The following is a 22,636-nucleotide window of genomic DNA, read 5'->3' as shown; positions in this document are numbered from 1 at the left end:
ACTGGGGGCGAGGTAGGTCAAGTGTATTGCCCGAGGACACAGCAACAGCATTCATCTGTGGAAGCTGGAATCACATTGGTTGAGCGGACAGTGGATTTGACCGCTCAACCAATGATGTTTATGTCTAGAGTGGGATTCAAACTGCCAACCTTTGGATCAGTGGACAAATGATCTACCAGCTGAGATCTACCAGTCCTGAAGCAGTTCCACCTTGTGATGTCATGTAGTAATACAGGAAGTGCTCCAGTGTGTTTTAAAACTGGATGATTTCAGCCCTGGATTTGCCAATCTCTACTAAACAAAAGGTAAAAAGGTGACTGTTAACTTGAAAACTCATGACATCACAAGGTGGAACAGACCATTTTGAGCTTTGGAGATGTAGACAGATTAATACTAAAGGATTACTCAAACATGTGTGAATGAAACAAAACAAAACTCCAGATGTTTTTGAGGAGGTAACAGCATTATAACATGGCTTAAAGCTCACAAGGGCCTTTAATAGTTTAATATTCCACATTTCTATTCCACAACTTTTATTGTACTTGACATTTATGTATTTATCTTCTGTTGTTCATTCCCCTCCAGTGCGCTGACCGGGTATTGTGTCTGCCTCCACATCCATGATTGACTCACATAAGCAGATTAATCCTTATCAAGTGGCCAAGCGCATGGCACCACGGCACATGGGGCTTAGAAACTCTAGTGTAAACAGTGCCCAAAGTAAAAGTGTTAGTTGTGGTTAATTTAAAAAGTACAGGTTATTGCAGGAATCAAACTGGTCACATCAGTGTAGTTAAAGTATGAAGTATGACACATTTAAGACCACTGCGTATGTGAGCAAAACACTTCACCCATCTTGCCAAATTGAAAATATAAATCATTTACCTCCACTGAGAAGGACTGGGAACTGAGAGAACAAAAATAAATACAATTCTTAGCCATTTTTAAAGCTTTGGTGTAATTAAAGGTGCACTTTTTGTAACTTGTAACTTTTCTGATTAAAGGTCTGCCATCTGCTCTTCTCCTTGCAGATGTTATTGTACCACTTTCTACCACTGATTTAAATTTTTTTTCTGCTCAAATATACCTAAAAAAACATGAATTCTTGTGTGATTCACCACAGATCTAACCTGGTGGCGTCACCTGCTTATCTTCACGGAGATATCTATCTATTAACGCAAGAACCGTTCTGTCTGTGTCTCCTCGTGTTGGTTTGTCCTTTCCACGCATAACTCTCGAACCACTCATCCAACTGATCTCCAATTTGGAGGGTGTCATCCTAATAGTACGGGTGTGTGCAGTGCCAAGTTTCATGTTGTTAGGGCAAAGAATGGCAAAGATATCAGCAGAAAACCGGCGTGTAGGCGTCAATTTCCGAGTAATGCTGTTTATAAAGAGGTACTGATACTGCAAAAGCATCTCTTAACGAAGCCATAATGTAAACATACCCTCAATCTCTGACACACAGTACAAACTGCTCAACAATCTTGCCATATTTTCATTTGTGCTGTTCTAATAAAATCCATAGCATTATTTTATTGTTACTTCCTGCTTTCTGCTCCTTTCAGCTGATATCACCAACTTCAACAATACTGTAGCACGCAACAGTCTGCCACATCTTCTACGATCTGTGAACATTTATGTAGTGCACCTTTAAATCCAAAATAAATAAAAAATAACTGATGGTTTCTCATTAGCTCAGACCTAAACTAAGTAAAGTGTGTCATATTTAGTCTTAAACCTAATCAGCACTCTCTCTTACCTGTTGACCCGGTCTAAGCACGTGCCGTGGTTGAGGCAGGGGGCGCTGTTGCACTCGTCGATGTTGACCTCGCAGTCCGTGCCCTCGAAGCCGGGCACGCACTGGCACACGTACATGGCCACCAGGTCCAGACAGGTGCCACCGTTCTGACAGGGGGCGGTCTCACACTCGTCTATCTCCACCTCACAGTTCAGTCCTGAGGGTCGCAGGGGCAGAGAGGGGCAGAGAGGGGCAGAGAGGGGTAGAGAGGGGCAGAAAAGGGCAGAGAGGGGCAGAAAGGGTCAGAGAAAAAAAAAGAGAAAAAAAGCATTTGGACAAAGCACAGTAAAATAGAATAATATACTGTTGGACAATGTCATACACAATGTATGTGTGTGTATATGCTAATGTACTGTATGTGTAAATGTGGTTTGGGGTTGTGAAAAAAATAAATAAAAAACTAAAGGCATAAGGGAACAGAGAATATGTAAAAGCAAATTTGATTGGACAGACCTAAAATGTAAATACACACATGCAAACACTGCATTTAGAAACTCTGTACTACACACAACCAGCCCCCACCCACGCCCCTCCTTTTCTTCTTCCTTCTGCTCTTCTTTTTATTTACTTATTGTTTTTTGTTCTTTTTTGTATGTGTGTATATGTCTTATATTTTGTCTATTGTCTATTTTGTTATTAATGTGCCAGATATCCACTCCCTCAAGATGACAAAATTATAAATAAAAAAAAAAAGAAAGAAATGTGTTTGGAGCCATTTTCAGGTAGACATGTTTCTGTGTATATCACCCATTTGTATATATCCATATATATCTTCTTATGTATAGTATGATGATGCTTGTGTCTAATACTACATATCAGACAAACTGCACGCTCCTTACACTGAACAAAAGAATAATCGGTCGGCCGCTCTTCTTTGAAAACTCTGCACTCTGTCAACTTTTCGTACTTTAACACTCACCATTTTGCTGTCCTTAACTGCACTACAACACTACAGAACTCTGCATGTGCGCTGTTTGATCTCGAGCTTATCAGCTGTTGAAAATTTGGCAGCAAATGTAAATACATCATCTACTTATTTAAATAGAAATCCTTCATATAAATACCCCTGGCCTAAATATTAAAACAACGCCACAAACTGTAAGTATTCTAAGAGGTGACCCTACTCAGTTTTTCTAGGTATTTTTGAACTACAAAACCACCTGTAATTGAATAAATGTAAGGTAGAGCTGTTTAATGTTATAATGTAGAAGAGCAAAAAGAAGAGCAGAGCAATGACATATCCATAGAAACAGGCAGCAAGCAGACAGTCCTCCAACCAAAAAGTTACATCATGCACCTTTAAGCTAATACAATTCAAACTCCGCTTACCTGTGAACCCCGGCGCGCAGTCACACTTATAATGATCCACCAGATCCAAACACGTCCCGTTGTTCTGACACGGTTTGGACGCACATTCGTTTATATCCAAATCGCAGTGAGATCCCTGAAAACCCGGCACGCAGAAGCACTGATACCCGTTCACCAAATCTTTACATATGGCTCCGTTCTTGCAAGGTCCCGACATGCATTCGTTAATATCGACTTCACAGTTTTCCCCTTCAAATCCTGCAGGACAGTTGCACCTCCGTCCGATATCTGGTACATACACACACACGCCTTCATTTTGGCATTCTTGGTCCGAACAAGTTGTTATATTGTTTGTGCAGTCTGTTCCACCTAACCCAGTCGGACAATGGCACGTATATCCGTTAATTTTATCGACACAGAAGCTTTTAAGTCCCACGCAAGGGTTTTCCAAGCACTCGTCGATGTCCTCCATGCAGTTTTGACCGGTGAAGCCTGCCGGACAGTGGCACGTATAGTTGTCTGTCCCGGGTATAAAGGTACAGTTGGCGCATGGAGTGTCCAAACACGGGTCGTATAGGTCTTCGCAATGTACGCCCATGAACCTGAGAGGGGTCCTGGGACAGAGGCACACGTACGCGCCCTGGTTTTCCATGCAGGTGGCACCGTTGAGGCAGGGGGAGACGAGGCACTTGTCTGCTGCGGCTGTTGTGCATAAGAAGCCTAGAAGAAGAAAAGATACAAAGGTGAGTTTTGTTTTGGGCCATGGAAGTGTATGAGTTGGGTAGTCAGAATGATTTGGTAATTTTATTAATAAGGGCATCCCTTCAGAACAAAACAAAAGACAAACACAACACAAAACAACGTCCATACACCACATAGACAGCATTCACAGTATACAATACCGGATCCTAACATATACATCTCTTTGATTTTATCATCCCCACACCTATATTTGTAAATTGTTGAAGAAAATAGCAACTCTATGTACAACAGAAAGTACATAAAACAAAAATTTATTTTCATGGAAAACAGGAGCAGAATGTTTGTAAGTATCTGAAGACTGATGCCTTACACTGGTGGATCAATGTAATTGATCAGACTGAGGAGGGCAAGTTGTTTCATTCATTTGGGGCTTTGAAGTTAAATGCTCTGTGCTCAATTTCTTCTTTTTTTATATTAGGAATATTAAAAAGTAGTTGTTCAGTGTGACGTAAATGATATGCAGGTCTAAATGGAATCAGAAACTCTTTTAAGTAAGGTGGGAACTTATGTACATTAACTTCTTGTGTGCAAGACATCTTCAGAACTGTCACCAGTAGGGGTGTAAACGATATCCAAATTTCATGATACGATATCGTCACGGTATGGACCTCACGGTACGATATTTATTGCAATATCATGGGAAAGCTCACGATTAGGGATATTTTCACGATATACATCTTAAGGTACAATATTTATTGTGGTATTTTGTGGAGGCTAACAAAACTAATACACTTCTTTTTCCTCTTAAAATGCCTTGACAAGACTCAATCCAAAGAACTAAGACTTAAAAGTGCTTAGAATTGTTATTTCTTCTTGTAGTCTGCATTGAAATGAAATGGTCTATGTAGTTCTCTGTCTTTTTTTTTTAGCTGTTGCTGCATCATAACTCTTAATATAAGCAAAGACTTGTGATTCGATGTATTGTGATGGTCCATGATATTACTGTGACAACTTTGGCGATACAATATCACGATATTTCAGTTATTGTTATCAAATCATTCAGTTATTGTTATCAAATCATCAGCCAAATCGTGAGCCTCCCCACCATATCATGAGCATTCCCACGATATCGCAATAAATATTGTACCGTGAGGTTCATACCGTGATAATATCGTATAGTGAGACTTGGATATCGTTACACCCCTAAATAATGCCTGTAATTCTGTGGATCCCCCATCAGAAAAGTTACAAAGTACAGTTTTAAGGCAGCTTCCAAATCCACAAAATGATGACAAATTTTAGACATTATAGACATATATATTTTGTCAGATAAAAAAAATCTCTCTCTCATTAAACAATATATATCTTTTGAATGATCCTCAAAATGAAGAGGAAACACCTGAATGGCAAGATTATAAGCACCTGTCACTGTCATTCTCTTTTACCCTGGACATGAACTTCCTGTAGTGAGCAGCTTTACTTGTGGCTAAATCAATGGACTTTGGACAACTCTGACCTTTGGAGATGCTTAGAAACACAAACTCCCACTCCCTGTTCTATCTGCTCTGGTCTTAAGGTGGCTCCAGATGGCCCACTTCTTAGCCTCCCACTCAGGCACATGTGAGACTTGTCAATGAAAATTACCTCTCACTTTGTACGTCTTTGTCACGTTCTCAAAGCTGTTAAAAGGCTTTTGTACAAACAGTCTGAGAAGAAATGAATTAACAGAGGTTTAATTAAATAATGGTTGTCTGAGTCTTTATAACTGATGGTGTTCTGACGGTGAACTTTGGATAGTGTTTTAAGTTAATTAATTTGGTCAAATACTGTTTCAGTCAAGCATTAAGGTCGAGTCTAAATGGATTTTGTCTTGTTTCTTTGTTATTTGAGGGCTAAGTGTATGATTGTAGTAAGGATCATATTAAGCAGACCTGTGAAAAAAGGCGCATGAAGGCACACACAAGTTGGGAAAACAACTGAAAACTCAGGTCAAAAGCTGCTGCCTGACTACCACTGACTGTATGGAGACAAAAATCAGAAATCAAAATCAAAATCAAAATGGAAAGATAAGTAATAAAATACAAAATCTCAGCTTGACAGTGCAACAATGATATAGTGATTGACAGGACATCACCTGTTACATAAGGTGAGTTGTTGTACAGTTGTAGGGAGTATTATTTGTTATATAAGTTGAGTTGTTGTACAGTTGTAGGAGTATTATCCGTTATATAAAGGTGAGTTGTTGTACAGTTGTAGGGAGTATTATTTGTTACATAGAAGTGAGTTGTACAATTGTAGGGAGTATTATCCGTTATATAAAGGTGAGTTGTTGTACAGTTGTAAGGAGTATTGTCTGTTACATAAGAGTGAGTAGATATACAGTTGTAGGGAGTATTATCTGTTACATGAAGGTGAGTTGTACAGTTGTAGGGAGTATTATCCATTACATAAAGGTGAGTTGTTGTACAGTTGTAGGGAGTCTTATTTGTTACATAGAAGTGAGTTGTACAATTGTAGGGAGTATTATCTGTTACATAAAGGTCGGTTGTTGTACAGTTGTAGGGAGTATTATCTGTTGCATAAGGGTGAGATGTAGTACAGTTGTAGGGAGTATTATCTGTTACATAGGGGTGAGTGAAGCTTTTGAGAAGACTAACAAGATCTAACTTTACTGGTCAGCTCTAGAAAACACTGTCAAAGAGTAGATTTAGATTTTATTTTTGGTGACATAAAAATCACAACTTTCTGAGAACAATTACGCAAACAAGCTGGAACCCCCCACATCTCATCTCCAAAATCCAAGCACCTGAGAACCACAGGAACACAGCTTTCATTAGCACTTTTGATCATTAATATGTCACGATCAATTGAAAATAATTAAATGATTTTTTTTTTTAAACAGCTCCTTAGAATCTCAGTCTTCTCTAACACCTCATTTCCCTGTCACGCCGTCAGTTCCTCTGTCTCGCGTTATCACATCCTTTATCTACACAGACACCAGCCACCCCCCTAATCAGACCCCCTATACCCCCTTCCTCCTACCCACACTCACCCGTTTAGACTGCTAACACCCTTCACCTATCCCAAACTGACAAACTGCAGGCGTCTCTGCAGCTCTGCGCCTCCTCTGTCTTCACTCATATCAAGATCCCTCCAACATGTTTACTCTTCTGTTTACATGGTTTACACAAGCTGAGAAGTCTTTGGGTTTGTATTGCGGAAACTTTACTTCCTGCACTGGTTGAAGCAGAGATTGAACTACTTTATTTGCTCTCTATAGGCTCCTAGTGCATTTGACCCATCTTTCAATACCAATGGGCGACCTGTCAAGAGCAGTGGGCAACGAAAGAAAGTACCAAGGGACTCACCCCAGATTTTTATGTTTGTTAGAAATGCCCATTGTGGAAGTGCAAATGCATTGACATTCACTTAAATAATATTGATACTAAATTCTCATCAACATCTGCCTTGAAGCAAATTATTTTATCCTGGGGCAACCTCAACGACCTGGAACTGAAAGAACCTTGAGCGAGATTTACTTCACTGGAGGATTAAGCAGAAGTGCATGTTTTAAGTTAATGAGGGAGCCTGGACAAGCAATCCAGACACGGGGAGAACATGCAAATTCCACATGAAAGCACCAGATGGTCTTCTAAATCATGTTATGTACACAGCAAAAACTGGAGGGTTCAAATTTCTGGGTTTCAGGGAGTTGTTTTTAAAGTGTTATTTTAACTATTTGAGAGTTAAATGGGGATATTTAATGTGGTAAGTTAATGTTAATGCTAGTGTTAAATCAACTTCCCTTAGTGTTATTTCTCCCACCCACCACTTCAAACTCCCGCGTGAGAAGACCAGTTTGAACAAGTTTTGTAAATAATTTCATCTTAAATTAACTAAAATAAAGTGTAAAAATAAAACAGATCTGTGTGTTGTTTAGCTAAATGAGGATAACCCTACAAAGTGTTGTCCGTTTACTCTCAAAATGTTAATTTAACTCTTGTTTTTGTGGTTCAATAGGAATTTTGGCCCAGTGTTACTTATTAAACATTTCCAAAATTGTTAAATTAACTCTAGAACAGATTGGAGTCATATAAACCCTTAGAAAATGTTAAAATTGATTCTGTGAGAGTCAGTTTTAACACTTCACATTTTGCTGTGACAAAAGCCAAGTTAAGCCCCATAAAAGTCACTGTTTTAAAGGTACACTGTGTAACTTTTTTTCGGGTGGAGGGTGTCCTACTTGTCTCCATGATGTTCCACAGTATAGCAATAAAAATATCTATCTCTAGAGAAAAACAGGTCACTCTACAAGGTCAGTTTACAGGTCAGATCTGGGGGGGAGGTGACCCTGTTTAAAAATGTATGTTTATCAAAATCCAAAATACATTTAATGCCATATTGTTCCAGTCAAAGCAGAAACATTTTCATAGAGACAAGCAAGTGACAGACCAGAAAAGTTATCGGAATTGAACTGTCAAAACAACAACCCACTTTCAGTCAGATAAATAGGCCATTGTATTTATAACTCCCCTCGCCAATAAAACAAATTACACTTTCACGTTAGAGTCCAGCTTACTAGCACCGCAGCCCTCTCATTCCACCCCAAACTAGTGTTGCATTCCTGGGGCAGTGATAAGGGCCCATCCCCCAAATATCGTCATCATGAATCAAGACGAGATCCACCCCAGCGGACTCCCTGCTCCCTGGTGCAGCCTGGTACCAAGCTCTCAGGCCAAAGTTAACACTGAGCAGAGCGCGCTGGCAGGTAGATCCCCTCCCCACTCCCCACACTCCAGAAGATAAGGAAGGGCCATTAACAGCATCCAAAGTATCTGACAAGGATGTTTATACAGGTAAAGGAGGGTTTCATTAAATGTGAATTATGGTACATGTGCGTATGGGATTTGGGGAAGTCTGCAGTTTACAGTGATGTCATAGGCTGTAAAGATGAATGTGAAGATGAATTTTCAAAGTTAAAAAGTAAAACAAAAAGAAAGATACATTTTATTCCATACTTTGGAAGATCATTAGCCTGTTTGCCCAACGGTAGGTGGGTACTTTTTTTATTTAACCAATCGCTGCTATTTGGTCGTGATGTATGTAATGCGCCGCTAACGGGGCTAACTGGTATATTAAGCTTTTCCCAAATCCCGTAAGAAGAAGGGCAATAACGTCTTTCCCCTTTTTAAAATTCACCAAACATTCTCTTTCTTCCGGTTTTAAATCCTTGATCTCGGGAATCGTTGACAACACAAAATGTATGGCTCTTCGTTGACTGGCTGGTGCCCAAACTTGCACTTCCAAAGTTTTTAGGAATCATCTATTGTATTCCAATTCCTGACCTAGTCGCTGGAGAGAAATCAAGCCTGGCTAGAAGACTATAGCCAAAGGAACAACATTTCCATGGAGACAAGCAGGCGGCCCTCCTCTAGACCAAGTGAGTCAGGTTTGTGGAGATACAAGCTTGCTCACAGTAAGGCTACGTTTATATGACGACGGTCTGAACAGAAGACGCAAAAGTGGCGTCGCGTCTTCACTTTTTATTCTGCGTTTAGACGAGAGTTTTCAGGAGTAAATCTGTGTGCATACGGTGACGCAAAAGTGTGTGAACTTCGATTGGATACGCGACATGAGCAGATCTGACCAGAGTTTTGCGTCTTGGGCAGTGTAGATAGAAATGCTACTCAACTTTTCCACTCTGGAGGGTGGTTTCAGATTTCACCATCATCGCCTAAACAAAAGGCACTTCCGGTAAAATACTTTGTCATTTTTACCCGCAAACTGGCCCTCAGGATGAATGTTTTTCTAAAGTTTCATTATTATTTTTGTATTTATTATTTTGCTTAGAAGACGCACAGTGGTACTTTAAAAATACTTGAATTAAAAAAAAAAAAAAAAAAGATGTAGTGAATAGAGTAGTGGCTGGATATATGACCTTTAACCAGAAGAAAGCCAGTTCAATACCCGCTATCATCTGTGCTCTCAAACAGATTGTTGGTGGTCACATGGATGCAGAAGAACAGTCAATTTTCCAATAGTAACGTTGATTCTTGAGTCAAACAGTTTCAGCAACAGGATGTATTTATTAACTTATTGTTAAATCCTTTTGACTGGCTTCCAAATCTTACTCAGCCCTTTTCTCAAGCAAAAATATCCGCCATGCTTGAAGAAACAAAATTGCTTTGCAGTCACTCAACTCTTGAGGTTGCCACAGCAACGTTGAAGAATGTTAAAATCCCTTTTCATGGGCTTCAACTTCCTGTTATATGGTACCATTTTGAGCATGGTTGACCATTCAAAAGATATTTTGTTTTGAGTTGTTAATTGCTATGGTTACGGTCCTAACTTTTCATCATTCTGAAACCCATGGATAGTTAACTTCATCAAACAATTACAGCAAACTTATAATTAAAGTCACTATACCTGATTTTAGCTGTATTAAAAGATGAAAAACAGAACTAGTTCCAAAATCTGGCAACTAATTAAAGCTTCTCACAACTTTCAGAGACCACAGAGGAGTTGCTATTACGGTAAAGCTACAACAACTAGCATGCTAATAGTACACTTCCTGATGCTCTGACAGTAAAACGCTTTCTAATTAGATACAAACGTTACGCAGTAGACATATTTTAACCTCAGTAGCTGCTTATACTATATATCCGTATGCCGTAATTTCCGGAATGTTGATATAAGCTGCATCAACTAAATTTTAAAATTATACATATATAGGCCACACCTGAATATAAGCCGCAGGTGTGCACATCTTCAAGAACATTTTCAAGTTCAGGCCGTCTGCTTTTATTGCCTCTGAAAGCTTTTGTCGTCTTTTTGCATTGAGTCACTTCATCTGTCGTTGCCAAAATCTCACCATCGACTCATTGATGCCGAGCTCACGTGCAGCAGCTCTGTTTCCTTCTTCGACAGCCACATCAATTGTCTTTAACTTAAAAGCTCCATCATATGCATTTTTTTGTGTGTTTTCCATGAGGAAGGTGTGTGACTGAAGAGCAAAATAACTGTTCAAAACACAATCAACCTAGAATCTTCCTCGACACATCATCCCTGTCTCTCTCCGCGCATGTCTCCTGCAGAAAGAGCCGCTGTCCTTTCTGTATCATGTCAGTGTCTCGTAGGATTTCAGCAGATTTCAGGCTCTCCCGGGGGCTAGGTTAGTTGTGTCGATCAAGTATGAGTGGCTATACTGATGTTTGAGACGTTTCTTCTTGTCATTTAGGCACCCACCTGCATCTAACACATACGGGTAAAATGTATCACACTCACTAATGTTCATTTAGCATTATCACTTATTTTATCCACGTGTTAACTGCAGAGACAACAGCGTTTTCTGCACTCAGGATCTGCTGTGTTACCAAACCATAGACCGAAACATGAATGGTTAATGTGCTGAACAAATACTGTATTTTCCGCACTATAGGGCGCTCTGGATTATAAGACGCACTCATAATTTATTATAAGGCGCGTCACTGAATGGTCTATTTTGAAACTTTTTTTCACAAATAAACCACACCAGACTTTAAACGAAACACAACAGTTGGATGGGTCAGTGGGATTTTGTTTGGCGCATTCACGGTGACTCTCGGCTTTGTTCAGTTGTGGCGTGTAGGGAGGGTGCTGTCTGGGACCTCTGGATTGTCGGCGTGTTCGCAGTGACTCAGTTGTTCAGTTGTGTTTTTCGCTGCGCGGTCACTGTCTGCTCCGTGTGTGTTTGCGTGAGCTGTGGGTGGTGCGGCTTTGTAGTTTACTGACGTCGTGCTGGGACACCCGAGTGGATTCATGTATAGGGCGCTCTGGATTGCGGGGTGCGCTGTCGTTTTTTGGTGGGGATGGAGGCTTTTGAGTGCACCCTATAGTGTGAAAAATATGGTAATTCTTCCATATATTCACCGCATCATCAAGACGCAGGGTTTAAAGTGTGAGAAAAAAATAGCGGCTCATATCCGGAAATTAGGGTACATGAAAAAAAATCCCTGAAAGTAATATCAATAAATTACAGTAACTTTTTAGTTTTACTTTTCATTGTACTTTTTACAGTGTGCCCTCCATTCCCTCATATTAGATCCTCCTTTAGAGACAGTTGGGGTTTGCCAGGGGCGGCTCTCCTCTGTGTGCCTCATGATTCACAGCTCTTCCCTGCAGCGAGCCAGTCTACTCACTTTGTTTATTTTCTGTTGCCGCGAGTAACAGTCAGCAGTTTACCCATAAGCCCCCTCTGCGCACCTGCTACCGGCACTACATCACTCACAAGTGGGTTTAGGGAATAGTTGCATTGGGAAATTTTAATCTAGCAGTAGAATTTGATATAATAATTCCAGACGGAGGGCAGGGGTCTACTGTATATAACCCTATGGGAGATTTACAGTTTTTGAAATAATTATCCAAATGTATGATCCACAAATGTTGAACCTTATCATTATTTGTTAGGGATAGACTACACAAACTTGATGTAGTAATATTATGGGTTTCATTTGCCAACAGTGACGTCTTTGGGGTTAAATAATGTCTCCATTTTCAGAAACTATTGTGAACAAATCATTTCACAGTTATTTCCTTGCTGACAGCATTGAAGTTTATGCCAGTTTTTGTATCATGTGGATAAGCCCAGTAAATACAGAGATATGAACCATAAACCTAGTGGTGGAATGTGACGAAATAAAAGTAGTAAAGTGCTGTACTTGAGTAAAAAGTGTAGGTATCTGTATTTTACTTGAGTACATTTTTAAAGCAGATACTTTTGACTTTTACTTCACCACACTGGCAATATCAATTTTCTACTGCACTACATTTTTAACTGGACTGAAAAGAAGTGAAAAGTATTTTTATTATAGTTTGAACAGCCAAAAATATACAAATAAAAGCAGCTAGGGGGAAAAAAAAATCTAACAGTTGTCTATTGAACAAAATTTAGCAAAATCACTACATTTGAAATTTCATTAGAGCTCAAGATTTGCGTGAAATACTTTTACTTTTACTCTTTAAGTACATTTTTAATCATGTACTTTAATACTTTATACTATGTGTTTTCATGTGATACTTAACACTCTGGGGTCCGTCAAATGCTTTTCTCCATGGAAATGTTGTCTGGAATGTTTCACAGTATGATATTAAATCTTAAATCTTCATAGAGACCAAACCAGAAAAAGTTACAGGGTCAGATCTGTGGAGATGCGAAACCACTCACAGTCAGAATGCCTGTTTTTCTAGGTATTTTTGAGCTATAAAACCACCTATAATTGAAATATATGTAGGGTTTTAAAGGGACAATTTGGAATTTTGGACATAGGGCCTCATTTCCTAGTTAGCCAGAGTGTTGGAGATGTGTGGAGACACTTTTGTAAATATTCCATCCAGTCCTTGTATTTGCAGAGATCGCTGGTGCTAGGCTAGTGCATGTCAATGGCCATAGTTAGCCTGCCACTAAAAGCAGTCTTACCCACTCCACAAAACACCTAAAACAAATCTATTATTACACCAGACTGTCGATGTAAATGTTTGTGTTGATAGAATAACGTTTGAAATAAAACTAACCTTACATCTCATGAAATGTTGCATATTGAGGGACTATTTTCTCATATATCAGTCCACCGCTGCCGAGTTCTCTATCATGAAGTACAACTCACTGCTGCTGCTCAGACATAAATCCATCAAATACAAGGTTGGTTTTACTTCTAAAATTATCAACACAGGCATTTTCAGCAACAGTCTCGTGTAATAATAGATTTGCTTCAGGTGTTTTGCGGAGTGGGCAAGACTGTTTTTAATGGCAGGCTAACTATGGCCATTGACATGCACTAGCCTAGCACTAGTGACCTCTGCAAATACAAGGACTGGATGGAATATTTAAAAAAGTGTCTCCACACGTCTCCAACACTCTGGCTCACGAGGACATTAGGTCCTATGTCTAATATTCTGAGCTGTCCCTTTAAGGTTTAATGTCATACGGTGGAACATTCCAGGCAGAGAAATTACATATCCATAGCAACAAGGTGACGGACCTTCCACCAGAAAAGTTACACAATGCACCTTTGAGTAACCACTGCATAAACCAGGTCAACAAATGTGCAATCTGACAGTCAAACAGTAAATCCCATTGTAGAACTCTATCTTGTTTTCCCGCTCATTTATAAACTATAGGGATTCTAGATGCTTCTATTCTCAGCATGAGGAGGAGGGGGGTGGGGGGGTAAGAGAGAAAGAGGGTGGGGGGTAACTGGGCAAAAGAATGTACAAATCCTTAGTGATTCAGACTCAAGTACTCATGTCTTTTGTCTGGTACAGGGGCTGCGTCACCTGCTACACTGTCACTGTTTGGAGGAGCGGTGAGTTAGGAGGAACTGATGAGAGGAGACAAAGCATGCTGGGTAAACAAACTGGTATTCGCTTTAAAGTTCACTTTTACAGTATTTTTAGGTTCATTCATTGTCAGGCCTTTTGGATAGTTTAGCTACGTTCACCCACCCACACAAAAAAAACAGGACTTAAAGGTGCACTGTGTAACTTTTCTGGTAGAGGGTCCGTCCCTGTTTGTTTCTATGGATATGCCATTGCTCTGGAATGCTCCACGGTATGACATTAAACAGCTCTACCTTACATTAACACAATTACAGGTGGTTTTATAGCTCAAAAATGCCTAGAAAAACTATTTCATTCTGACTGTGAGCGGGGTTGTCTCTCCACAGATTTGACCTGTAACTTGGTCTGGTTTGGTCTCCATGAAGATAGAAAGGTTTAATGCCATACTGTGAAACATTCCAGACAAAGCAATAACATCTGAATGGAGAAAAGCATTTGACAGACGCTCCACCAGAAAAGTTACACAATGCACCTTTAAAGGGACAGTTCAGAATTTTGGACATAGGACCTCCTTTCCTAGTGAGCCAGAATGTTGGAGACGTGTGGAGACACTTTTTAAAATATTCCATCCAGTACATGTATTTGCAGAGGTCGCTGGTGCTAGGCTAGCGCATGTCAATGGCCATAGTTAGCCTGCCACTAAAAACAGTCTTATCCACTCCACAAAACACCCAAACGAAATTTATTATTATCCCAGACTATCGAAGTGAATATCTGTGTCGGTAGAATTATTTTAGAAGTAAAACCAACCAAGTAGCAGCGAGTTGTACTTCCTGACAGAAATCTTGGACTGATATATGAGAAAATAGTCCCACAACATGCAATGCTTCATGTGATGCAAAGTTAGTTTTATTTAAAACATTATTTTATCAACACAGACATTCACATCGACAGTCTGGTGTAATAAAAGATTTGTGTTTTGTGGAGTGGGTAAGACTGTTGTTAGTGGCAGGCTAACTATGCCCACTGACACGCACTAGCCTAGCACCAGCGACACCACTGCACTACTGGGATTTTCCTAGTATATGTGCCAACTACCTACTAATAATTCAAGTAAATAAGCATATAACTTATTATTAAAGTGCCCAAATTACACAATTTTCGGAGTCTGTGTTGCAATGTTCTCATCTCAAACAGACCTGGAGTTGTGTTTTGTTTCATTCACACCTGTTTAATGCACAAATCCTACATATTTAGGCTGAGTTCTTCTCTCAAACTGAAAACACTGTTCCATTTTGTGATGTCATGGGGTACAAGAAGTGCTCCATTATGTTTTAGTTACATGTTTGTGCCAGGTGATAAAATTCCTTCTAAACTCAAATCAATCAAATCATTTACCTTCGCTAGAATCATTTGATTAATTTGAGCCTTGGAAACTAAACAAAAGTTAAATAAAAGGTAGCAGCTTCATGACATCACAAGGTGGAACAGAGCATCTTGAGCTTTGGAGATGTACAGACTCATAATAAAAGTTTCCAGAAACACGTGTGAATAAAACAAAACATAAGTATATGATTTTAATGCCAAACTGTGAAATCGAGTACGGCCGAGTAGGGTCCATGGAGGTGTCATTGCTCCACCAGAAAAGTTACATAGTGAAGCATTAACGACAAAACATGGAAGGCAGGATTCCATGTAATTTTTTTGCAAACAGTAGTTATATGCTCTCCTACATGTTCATCATATCCTGCTTTTTTTGCATTTCCAATGACATTTTACCACCTATAATGACAATTTTAATATCTTTCCTCTCTGAACTATGAACTGTAAACTTAATGTGGACCAAGTTTGCCTGCAAAGCTCAAATGGCCTGCTCATAGCTAACTGAAAACCTAAAACAGTATTGCGTAAACAGTGGCCTTGTTAGCATTGCGTTTGGGTCAGCGCTCCTCAGCCCTCTTAAGAACAAATTAGTCACGCTTTTATTGTGAAAGGGTGAGATCTGCTTGTCTCTCTGGTGGAATCATCTGGAACTGGCAGCGACATAAGCACAGACAGAAAAAGGGCTCTAGGGTCTTTCTATAACTTCATGCCAAGTGACATGACTGCATTTGATAGCGAAGTAACTATTCCCCATCACAAGCGTACCAGGAGTTGTGTTTTGTTTCATTCACACATGTTTAACGCACAAATCCTGCATATTGCGGCTGAGTTTTTCTGTCAAACTGAAAGCACTCGTTCCACCTTCTGATGTCAAGTGGTAATACAGAAAGTGCTCCACTGTGTTTGTAAACTCCTTACACCATCACTGGAATCATTTGGATAATTTCAGTCCTGAAATTGTCAATCTCTACTGAACTAAAGATAAAAGGTAACTTTAATATTAAAACTGATGCTTCATGACATCACAAGGTGGAACAGAGCATTTTGAGTAACTTGAGACTAATAATAAAGGATTACTCAGACATGTGTGAATGAAACAAATTACAACTCCGAATGTGTTTTTGATGAGGTACAACTTTTTATCATGACTTAAAACTCACAAGAATCAATTTAGCGTAATATAGGATCTTTCATGGAATAGTTTCTAGTATGGAATTAATTCTGGAGTTGTCACAAAACACTTTAAAAGTGCATTATGTGAGAAAGTCTGCTACCTGCTTGTCTCCATGGAGATTTGTTTTGGTTTGCCTGGGTTGTTCTAGCCAGGCTGGCACCACGAGGGCCTTTGTTCAATTTCATTTCTCTCCAGCAACTAGGTCAGGAATTGGAATACACTAGACGGTTTGCAAGAACCCCGGAAGTTGTAGACCGCTTACCGGCCAATCAGCAAAGAGCTGTGAAGCCACGACAACAAACTCAAGCACCTGTCTGGGTCCCTTTTGTGGTACAGCAACAGTAAACAAAGCGGTCAAGATGGATGTAGATGAAGACAGACATTCTGTGGTGGCAACGATTCCCGAGATCGAGGATTTAAAGCCCAAACAAAGAGAATGTTTAGCAAATTATATCAAGGGGAAAGACGTTATTGCCCTTCTTCCTACAGGATTTGGCACATTACATACGACATGACCAAATAGGAGCGATTGTTTAAATAAAAAAGTACCCGCCTACCGTCGAGCGAATTAACCCTAATGCTGTTAGGTCAAACTGTTTCCACAAAGTGAAACTGGCTGATGAATCAGGCATGGGTTGATCCATTGTATGGCATTAAACCTTTCAAACAGGCAAACAGGTGATGCCATTATGCCAAGCTACAGTTCAGATCTGTGGAGAAGCGAGTTCGCTAACAATAGGAATGTAGGGTTTTTATGGATATTTTTGAGGAGAGTTACAAAGTTAAGTTGGAGCATCTTTAATTAAAACATACAAGTAGACTGCAATCCAAAAATCATCCAGTTTTATATTCATGCTGTATGTTTTTTTTTTTGTTTTTTTTTACCAAACAGGGTAAAATCTGAATTTCGAAGCAATTAAAACAGACTTTGATAAACCAAGCGTGAAATAGGACTATGCAAGGATTACACTAAACAAGCTTAAACCAAGACTAGATCCAAACTAAATCTAGTCCAAACACCAAATAAGGATCTTACTAGGGCTGTGTAATTAATAATTTTGAAACATTTTTTATGAATATTCAGTCATTTGATCAGCTTGGATATTTTTAATGGAGAGGTCCACAGCCAATCCTCTGTCAGGAAAAACACAAAGATCACATTTTGGAGGAAGATGTCACCAAAGTCTATCTTATGTTAATTAATGTTAAACAACATTTTTATTTGTTTTTAAAGATGCATTATGTCACTTTTCTAATGCGGGATCTGTCACCTCCTAAATGTTCCACAGTAAGACTTTAAAAGTATCTTATCCAACATAAGTTGTAGGTTTTGTTATGGCTCAAAAACTCCCTTAAAAACCATGCATTCATACTGAGAGCAGGATCGTCTCTCCACAGATCTAACCTGTACCTTGACCTGGTGGTGTCGCCTCTTTGTCTCCATGGTGATACTTTTAATGCCCTACTATGGAACATCTTCTAAAAAGCAATAACATCAACAATTGCCACGTTTACATGAGAGGTTTAATTCAGAATAAAAATAATTAAATTTAATTCTGAAAAAAATATTATTTATGCTTTAAAAAGACCATGTAAACTCTTCATTCCTAATGAAAATGATTATTCTGAACTAAATTTAATTCCGAAGTAAGTGGGTGGCTTATTTCGATTTTAACGCTAAAATAATTTATTCCTCAATCATGTAAACGTTTATTCTTCTTAAAAATAATTCCAGTCGTTCAGTGCATGCTCGTTGGGTCGCCCTTCTGATGTGATCCGGATGTTCCGGCTCCACCAGTCCTGGCTCTGGACTTTCATCCGCTGCTCTATGGATTTGCGAGTGGGATGCGGGAGTGAGGAGTGAGCTGAGGAAGACTCAGTTTGTCTTCTTCCTCCCTTCTCCGACACTCTTCACTTCTCCTCCTTAGCTGACAGATGTGTGATGAGAGTATTCTCCCACTGCTGCTTCATTATCATCGGAATGAATGCGGAAACAGTTTGGATCACATTTGTGTCTATGGCGTAACGACAAACCAAGATGACAAAAAATCCGGTAGGAGCTGAAGTATGTGTTTTGTTCTGGTCGTCGTAAATACATTTGTGTCTCTGTCCAATCAGAACTCTTCCCCAACCCCGGACTTTAAGCAGAATTAAATAATGGCAATTTAACGTGTTTTCCATGTAAACCTCAATTCGGAATTATTATTTCCCTGTAAACTCGAAGGAGAACATTTTAATTCAGAACTATTTCATTCAGAACATTTAATTTGGAATTAAAAAACATGTAACAAAGCTCTCTTAGACTTTGATATGAGCTTTATTTTAACACCATCTAACCATTCGTACTGTGAGCGGGGTCGCCTCTTCACACATCTAACCTGCAGACCTGGTGTCGTCGCCTGTTTGTCTCCATGGTGACAGATACTTTTAATGCTCTGCTCTGGAACATTCTCTAGAAAGCAGTAACATCTGCGTAGTTCACCTTGCAAACGCTTTTCCAAAACGCATTCCTCAGCTTCGACCACATAGTCCAACCAATTCTACTTTGATTCATGAGTTCCTGGCAGTACTAACAAATACTTGAATGCCTTTATTCCACAACAATCCCACAATCCAACAGTGCAGCTTCAAATCTTTTCTCTCCCTCACCCTCTTTTCTCTCTTTTAAAAACTTTACCATCACCAGGACACTTGCCATGCCTCTTAAACCCCCCCTCCTCCTCCTCTTCCTCCTCTTCGTCCCCCTCTGCCCCTCTCTCTCCTCCATTCAGAGCCCCCCAAAACAAAACCCCCGGCGCAGCGAGGCAGCCGCACGCTCGCCCCGTTACCATGGCGAACCTTAACAATGCCAGCTGACCAATCAGAGCTCAGGATTTGTCATTTTTAAACGAGCCTCCATCGCCCCACACAAACGAAGGTCGCGGGAACAAAATGGGTCAAAGGGGTTTCTTAAGACAGGACCCCCGCCTCCTACTCAGCCAATAGGAATCTACATCATAACTCATGTAGCTTGTATAGTAATCATTATATTTACTCTGTTACTACTACTACTAGAGTATACTATGTACTTCTAGGAGGGCAAGGGTCATGAGTGAAAATCTGACTTTGAGCAAGTTTGTAATTTATGTGTTGACGTTTTTATTTTTGAAAAGTTTTGTGTGCACAATCTGATAAAATCTGAAATATTAAGACACTACATCCAAACTGTAGGTAAAGTATAACAAGTTTTAAAGATGCAGTGTGTAACTTTCTGGAGGTAGCACATTACTTGAATGATTCCATGGACAGAGAAAGCTAAAACCAGGCCAAATTAGAGTCAGGTTTGTGGAGTTGCAAGCCCGTTTATAGTAAGGAGACTTACTTTTCAGTGCAATGAAACATCCAACAATGTTATTTTAGTAGATTTTTGGTTAAAAGTTACATAGTGGAGCTTTAAGTAGTTAGTAATGTGAAATGAGTTTTCTTTGTGTTTTATTCACACTATAAACTGTTGATTATTATAAAATGTTATTGTAATTTTTTGTATTTTTAAATTTTTATTGACTCACATTGTTTTGGTTTGTTTTTCCTTCTACCTGTACTTGATTATTACATTATTTTGTTATTTCTAATTTTCTGGTAGAGGGTCCGTCAAGTACTTTTCTCCGTGGACACCAAAACAGACCACATTACAAGTCAGATTTGTGGAGAGGCGACCCTGCCCACAGTCAAAATGCCTGTTTTACTAGGTATTTTTGAGCTATAAAACCACCTGTAATTAAATAAATGTAAGGTAAAACTGTTTAATGTATGTCATATTGTGGAACATTCAAAGCAGAGCAATGACATATCCAGAGAAAAAAGCAGGTGACGGACCCCACACCAGAAAAGTTACACAGTGCACCTTTAAATGACAACTTAAGACTCTGCCTACATATGATTTGTAAACAGTGAGAACCTGAAAACTATTTTACGTGCTTGTAAAAGGGAACTATAAAACTCTCACCATTTCTCTAAGTCGCTTTTAAAACAAGAAAACCCCGATTTATATACAGGGACTATGTTTGGAGACAAATACCAGAATACACTGGGCAAAACTGAAAACTTGTGTTCATTTAAAAAAATCAAAAATCAAAAATCAAAAAGTCAAAAAAAATTGCGAGGAAAATTTTTTTAAAATAAATCAATAAATTAAATAAAATCCATAGAATTAACGTGCCACTTATAGGCTGCCTTGCAGTTGTTTCTGTTGAGTTAATATCCACGTTGGACAGAAGTGAAGTTGTCAGAGCCAAGGCTGATTTGAAAGTGAAATGCAAGCAATAGTAGATTTTTTTAATGTCAAATATAAATACTAAATTAAATAAAAATGTGAAATTATAATGTCATATAAAGTAAAATTTTTCAACTTTTTCAATTTGGCCCAAAATGTTAGCAAGCGGAGAACCACTGTCTTAGAGTCCATTGCATAAAAAGTCATTCCAAACTCTGTAACAGCATCATCTATTGTAGAATGAACCACATATAATATATACTGAAAAAGATTGAGCATATAAGTATTTATTTATCTGTTTTGGTTTGTTTTTTTGGATAGATTGTACAGTATTTGCATATTTTTTTGGATCCCATGCTTAAAAATACAATGTCCTTCTTCTTAGGAAGCATCATTCTACAAAAATGTACCTATAAAGTCACAAACAATAAAAATATTTAAACTGCAATGTTGAATTTTGTAACTTGTATCTGACTACAGGTTGAAAATACGTTGCATGTGATTCTAACTTTTACTACACCTGTCTCAACACTTATAAGTGTTACAGCGAAACCATAACTTACCCAATTTGAACATCATCATCGTCAGCAGTAATGTCCGCTGGGATCGGCACCCCAGTCTTGATAACTCCATGCTTCTTTCTGTAACTTCGATATCCAATCATAGAATCAAACTATGTGATGTCTCTTTCGCAAAAGTCCATTCAAATCAATAGACCGCTCCATCACATCCATGTAGCTTAAAGTGTAGATAATAGAAGTAGTTCCATTGTAGTAGTAGTAGTAGTAGTAGTAGTAGTAGCGATAGATGGATTTCTTGAAGTACAGTTTTATGGGGGACCTGTCTGAGTGCTGGTCTGTTATGAACTGAAGTTAGGATATCCCAGGGGACCGAGGCTGCCCGGAGAAGAGTGGAGTAATCACCCCAAGCAGAGGGAAGGGGAGGGGGGAGGGGGAAAACACGGAACGGACCGGAACAGGAGCTGGAGCTGGAGCTGAGGAAGAGACGAGACAGGCATTTCCTAAACACAGCACCTGGGAGTGAGTTAAATCAGTCTGGATTATAGTGCATTGAAAGTGACGTTATAAATAAATGTACAGCTATATATTAAAGTGACAGTACCTGATTTTTACAGTCTTAAAACATGAAAACGAGTTATGTTATTACCGTACTATTAGGCGCTCTGGATTATAAGGCACACTGTCATAGAATGGTCTATTTTCGAACTTTTTTCCACAAATAAACAGCACCGGACTTTAAACGAAACACAACAGTTAGATGGCTCAGTGGGACTTTGTTTGGCGCGTTCACGGTGAGTCTGGGCTTTGTTCAGTTGTGGTGTGTAGGGAGGGTGCTGTCTGGGACCAATGGATTGTTGGCGTGTTCGCAGTGACTCAGTTGTTCAGTTGTGTCTAGAAGTGGCACATTGCACTCGCTTTTTCGGTTCGCTCCTCCGTTCCATTCCTCATTGGCGTGGAGTGATGAGTGTGGCTGCGGGTGTTTTTCCTTGCATGGTCACTGTCTGCTCCGTGTGTGTTTGCGTACTGCGGGTGGTGCGGCTTTGTAGTTTACTGAAGTCGTGCTGGGACACTCGAGTGGATTCGTGTATAGAGCGCTCTGGATTGCGGGTCGTACAGTCCTTTTTTGATGGGGTTGGAGGCTTAAGAGCATGCCTAACAGTGTGGAAAATACAGTAGGTTCT

At 39.4% G+C, this 22,636-nt stretch overlaps 1 protein-coding gene across 1 annotated transcript in view; it reads right to left on the bottom strand.

Moving 5' to 3' along the window:
- LOC110154661 (protein crumbs homolog 1-like) overlaps positions 1 to 21,598 on the bottom strand; it is a 55,236-nt gene extending 33,638 nt beyond the window's left edge. Inside the window, 4 exon segments of the mRNA XM_020918672.2 lie at positions 1,763 to 1,958; positions 3,131 to 3,829; positions 5,456 to 5,517; positions 21,498 to 21,598. Coding sequence (XP_020774331.2) covers positions 1,763 to 1,958; positions 3,131 to 3,829; positions 5,456 to 5,517; positions 21,498 to 21,598 — 1,058 coding nt within the window.
- Between the last annotated feature and the right edge of the window lie 1,038 nt (positions 21,599 to 22,636).

The sequence above is a fragment of the Boleophthalmus pectinirostris genome, unplaced genomic scaffold, assembly GCF_026225935.1.
Source record: "Boleophthalmus pectinirostris isolate CB_2022bp ecotype Guang Dong unplaced genomic scaffold, ASM2622593v1 HiC_scaffold_4, whole genome shotgun sequence".
NCBI lineage: Eukaryota > Metazoa > Chordata > Actinopteri > Gobiiformes > Gobiidae > Boleophthalmus > Boleophthalmus pectinirostris.
This window is presented reverse-complemented; position numbering and strand designations above follow the sequence as displayed.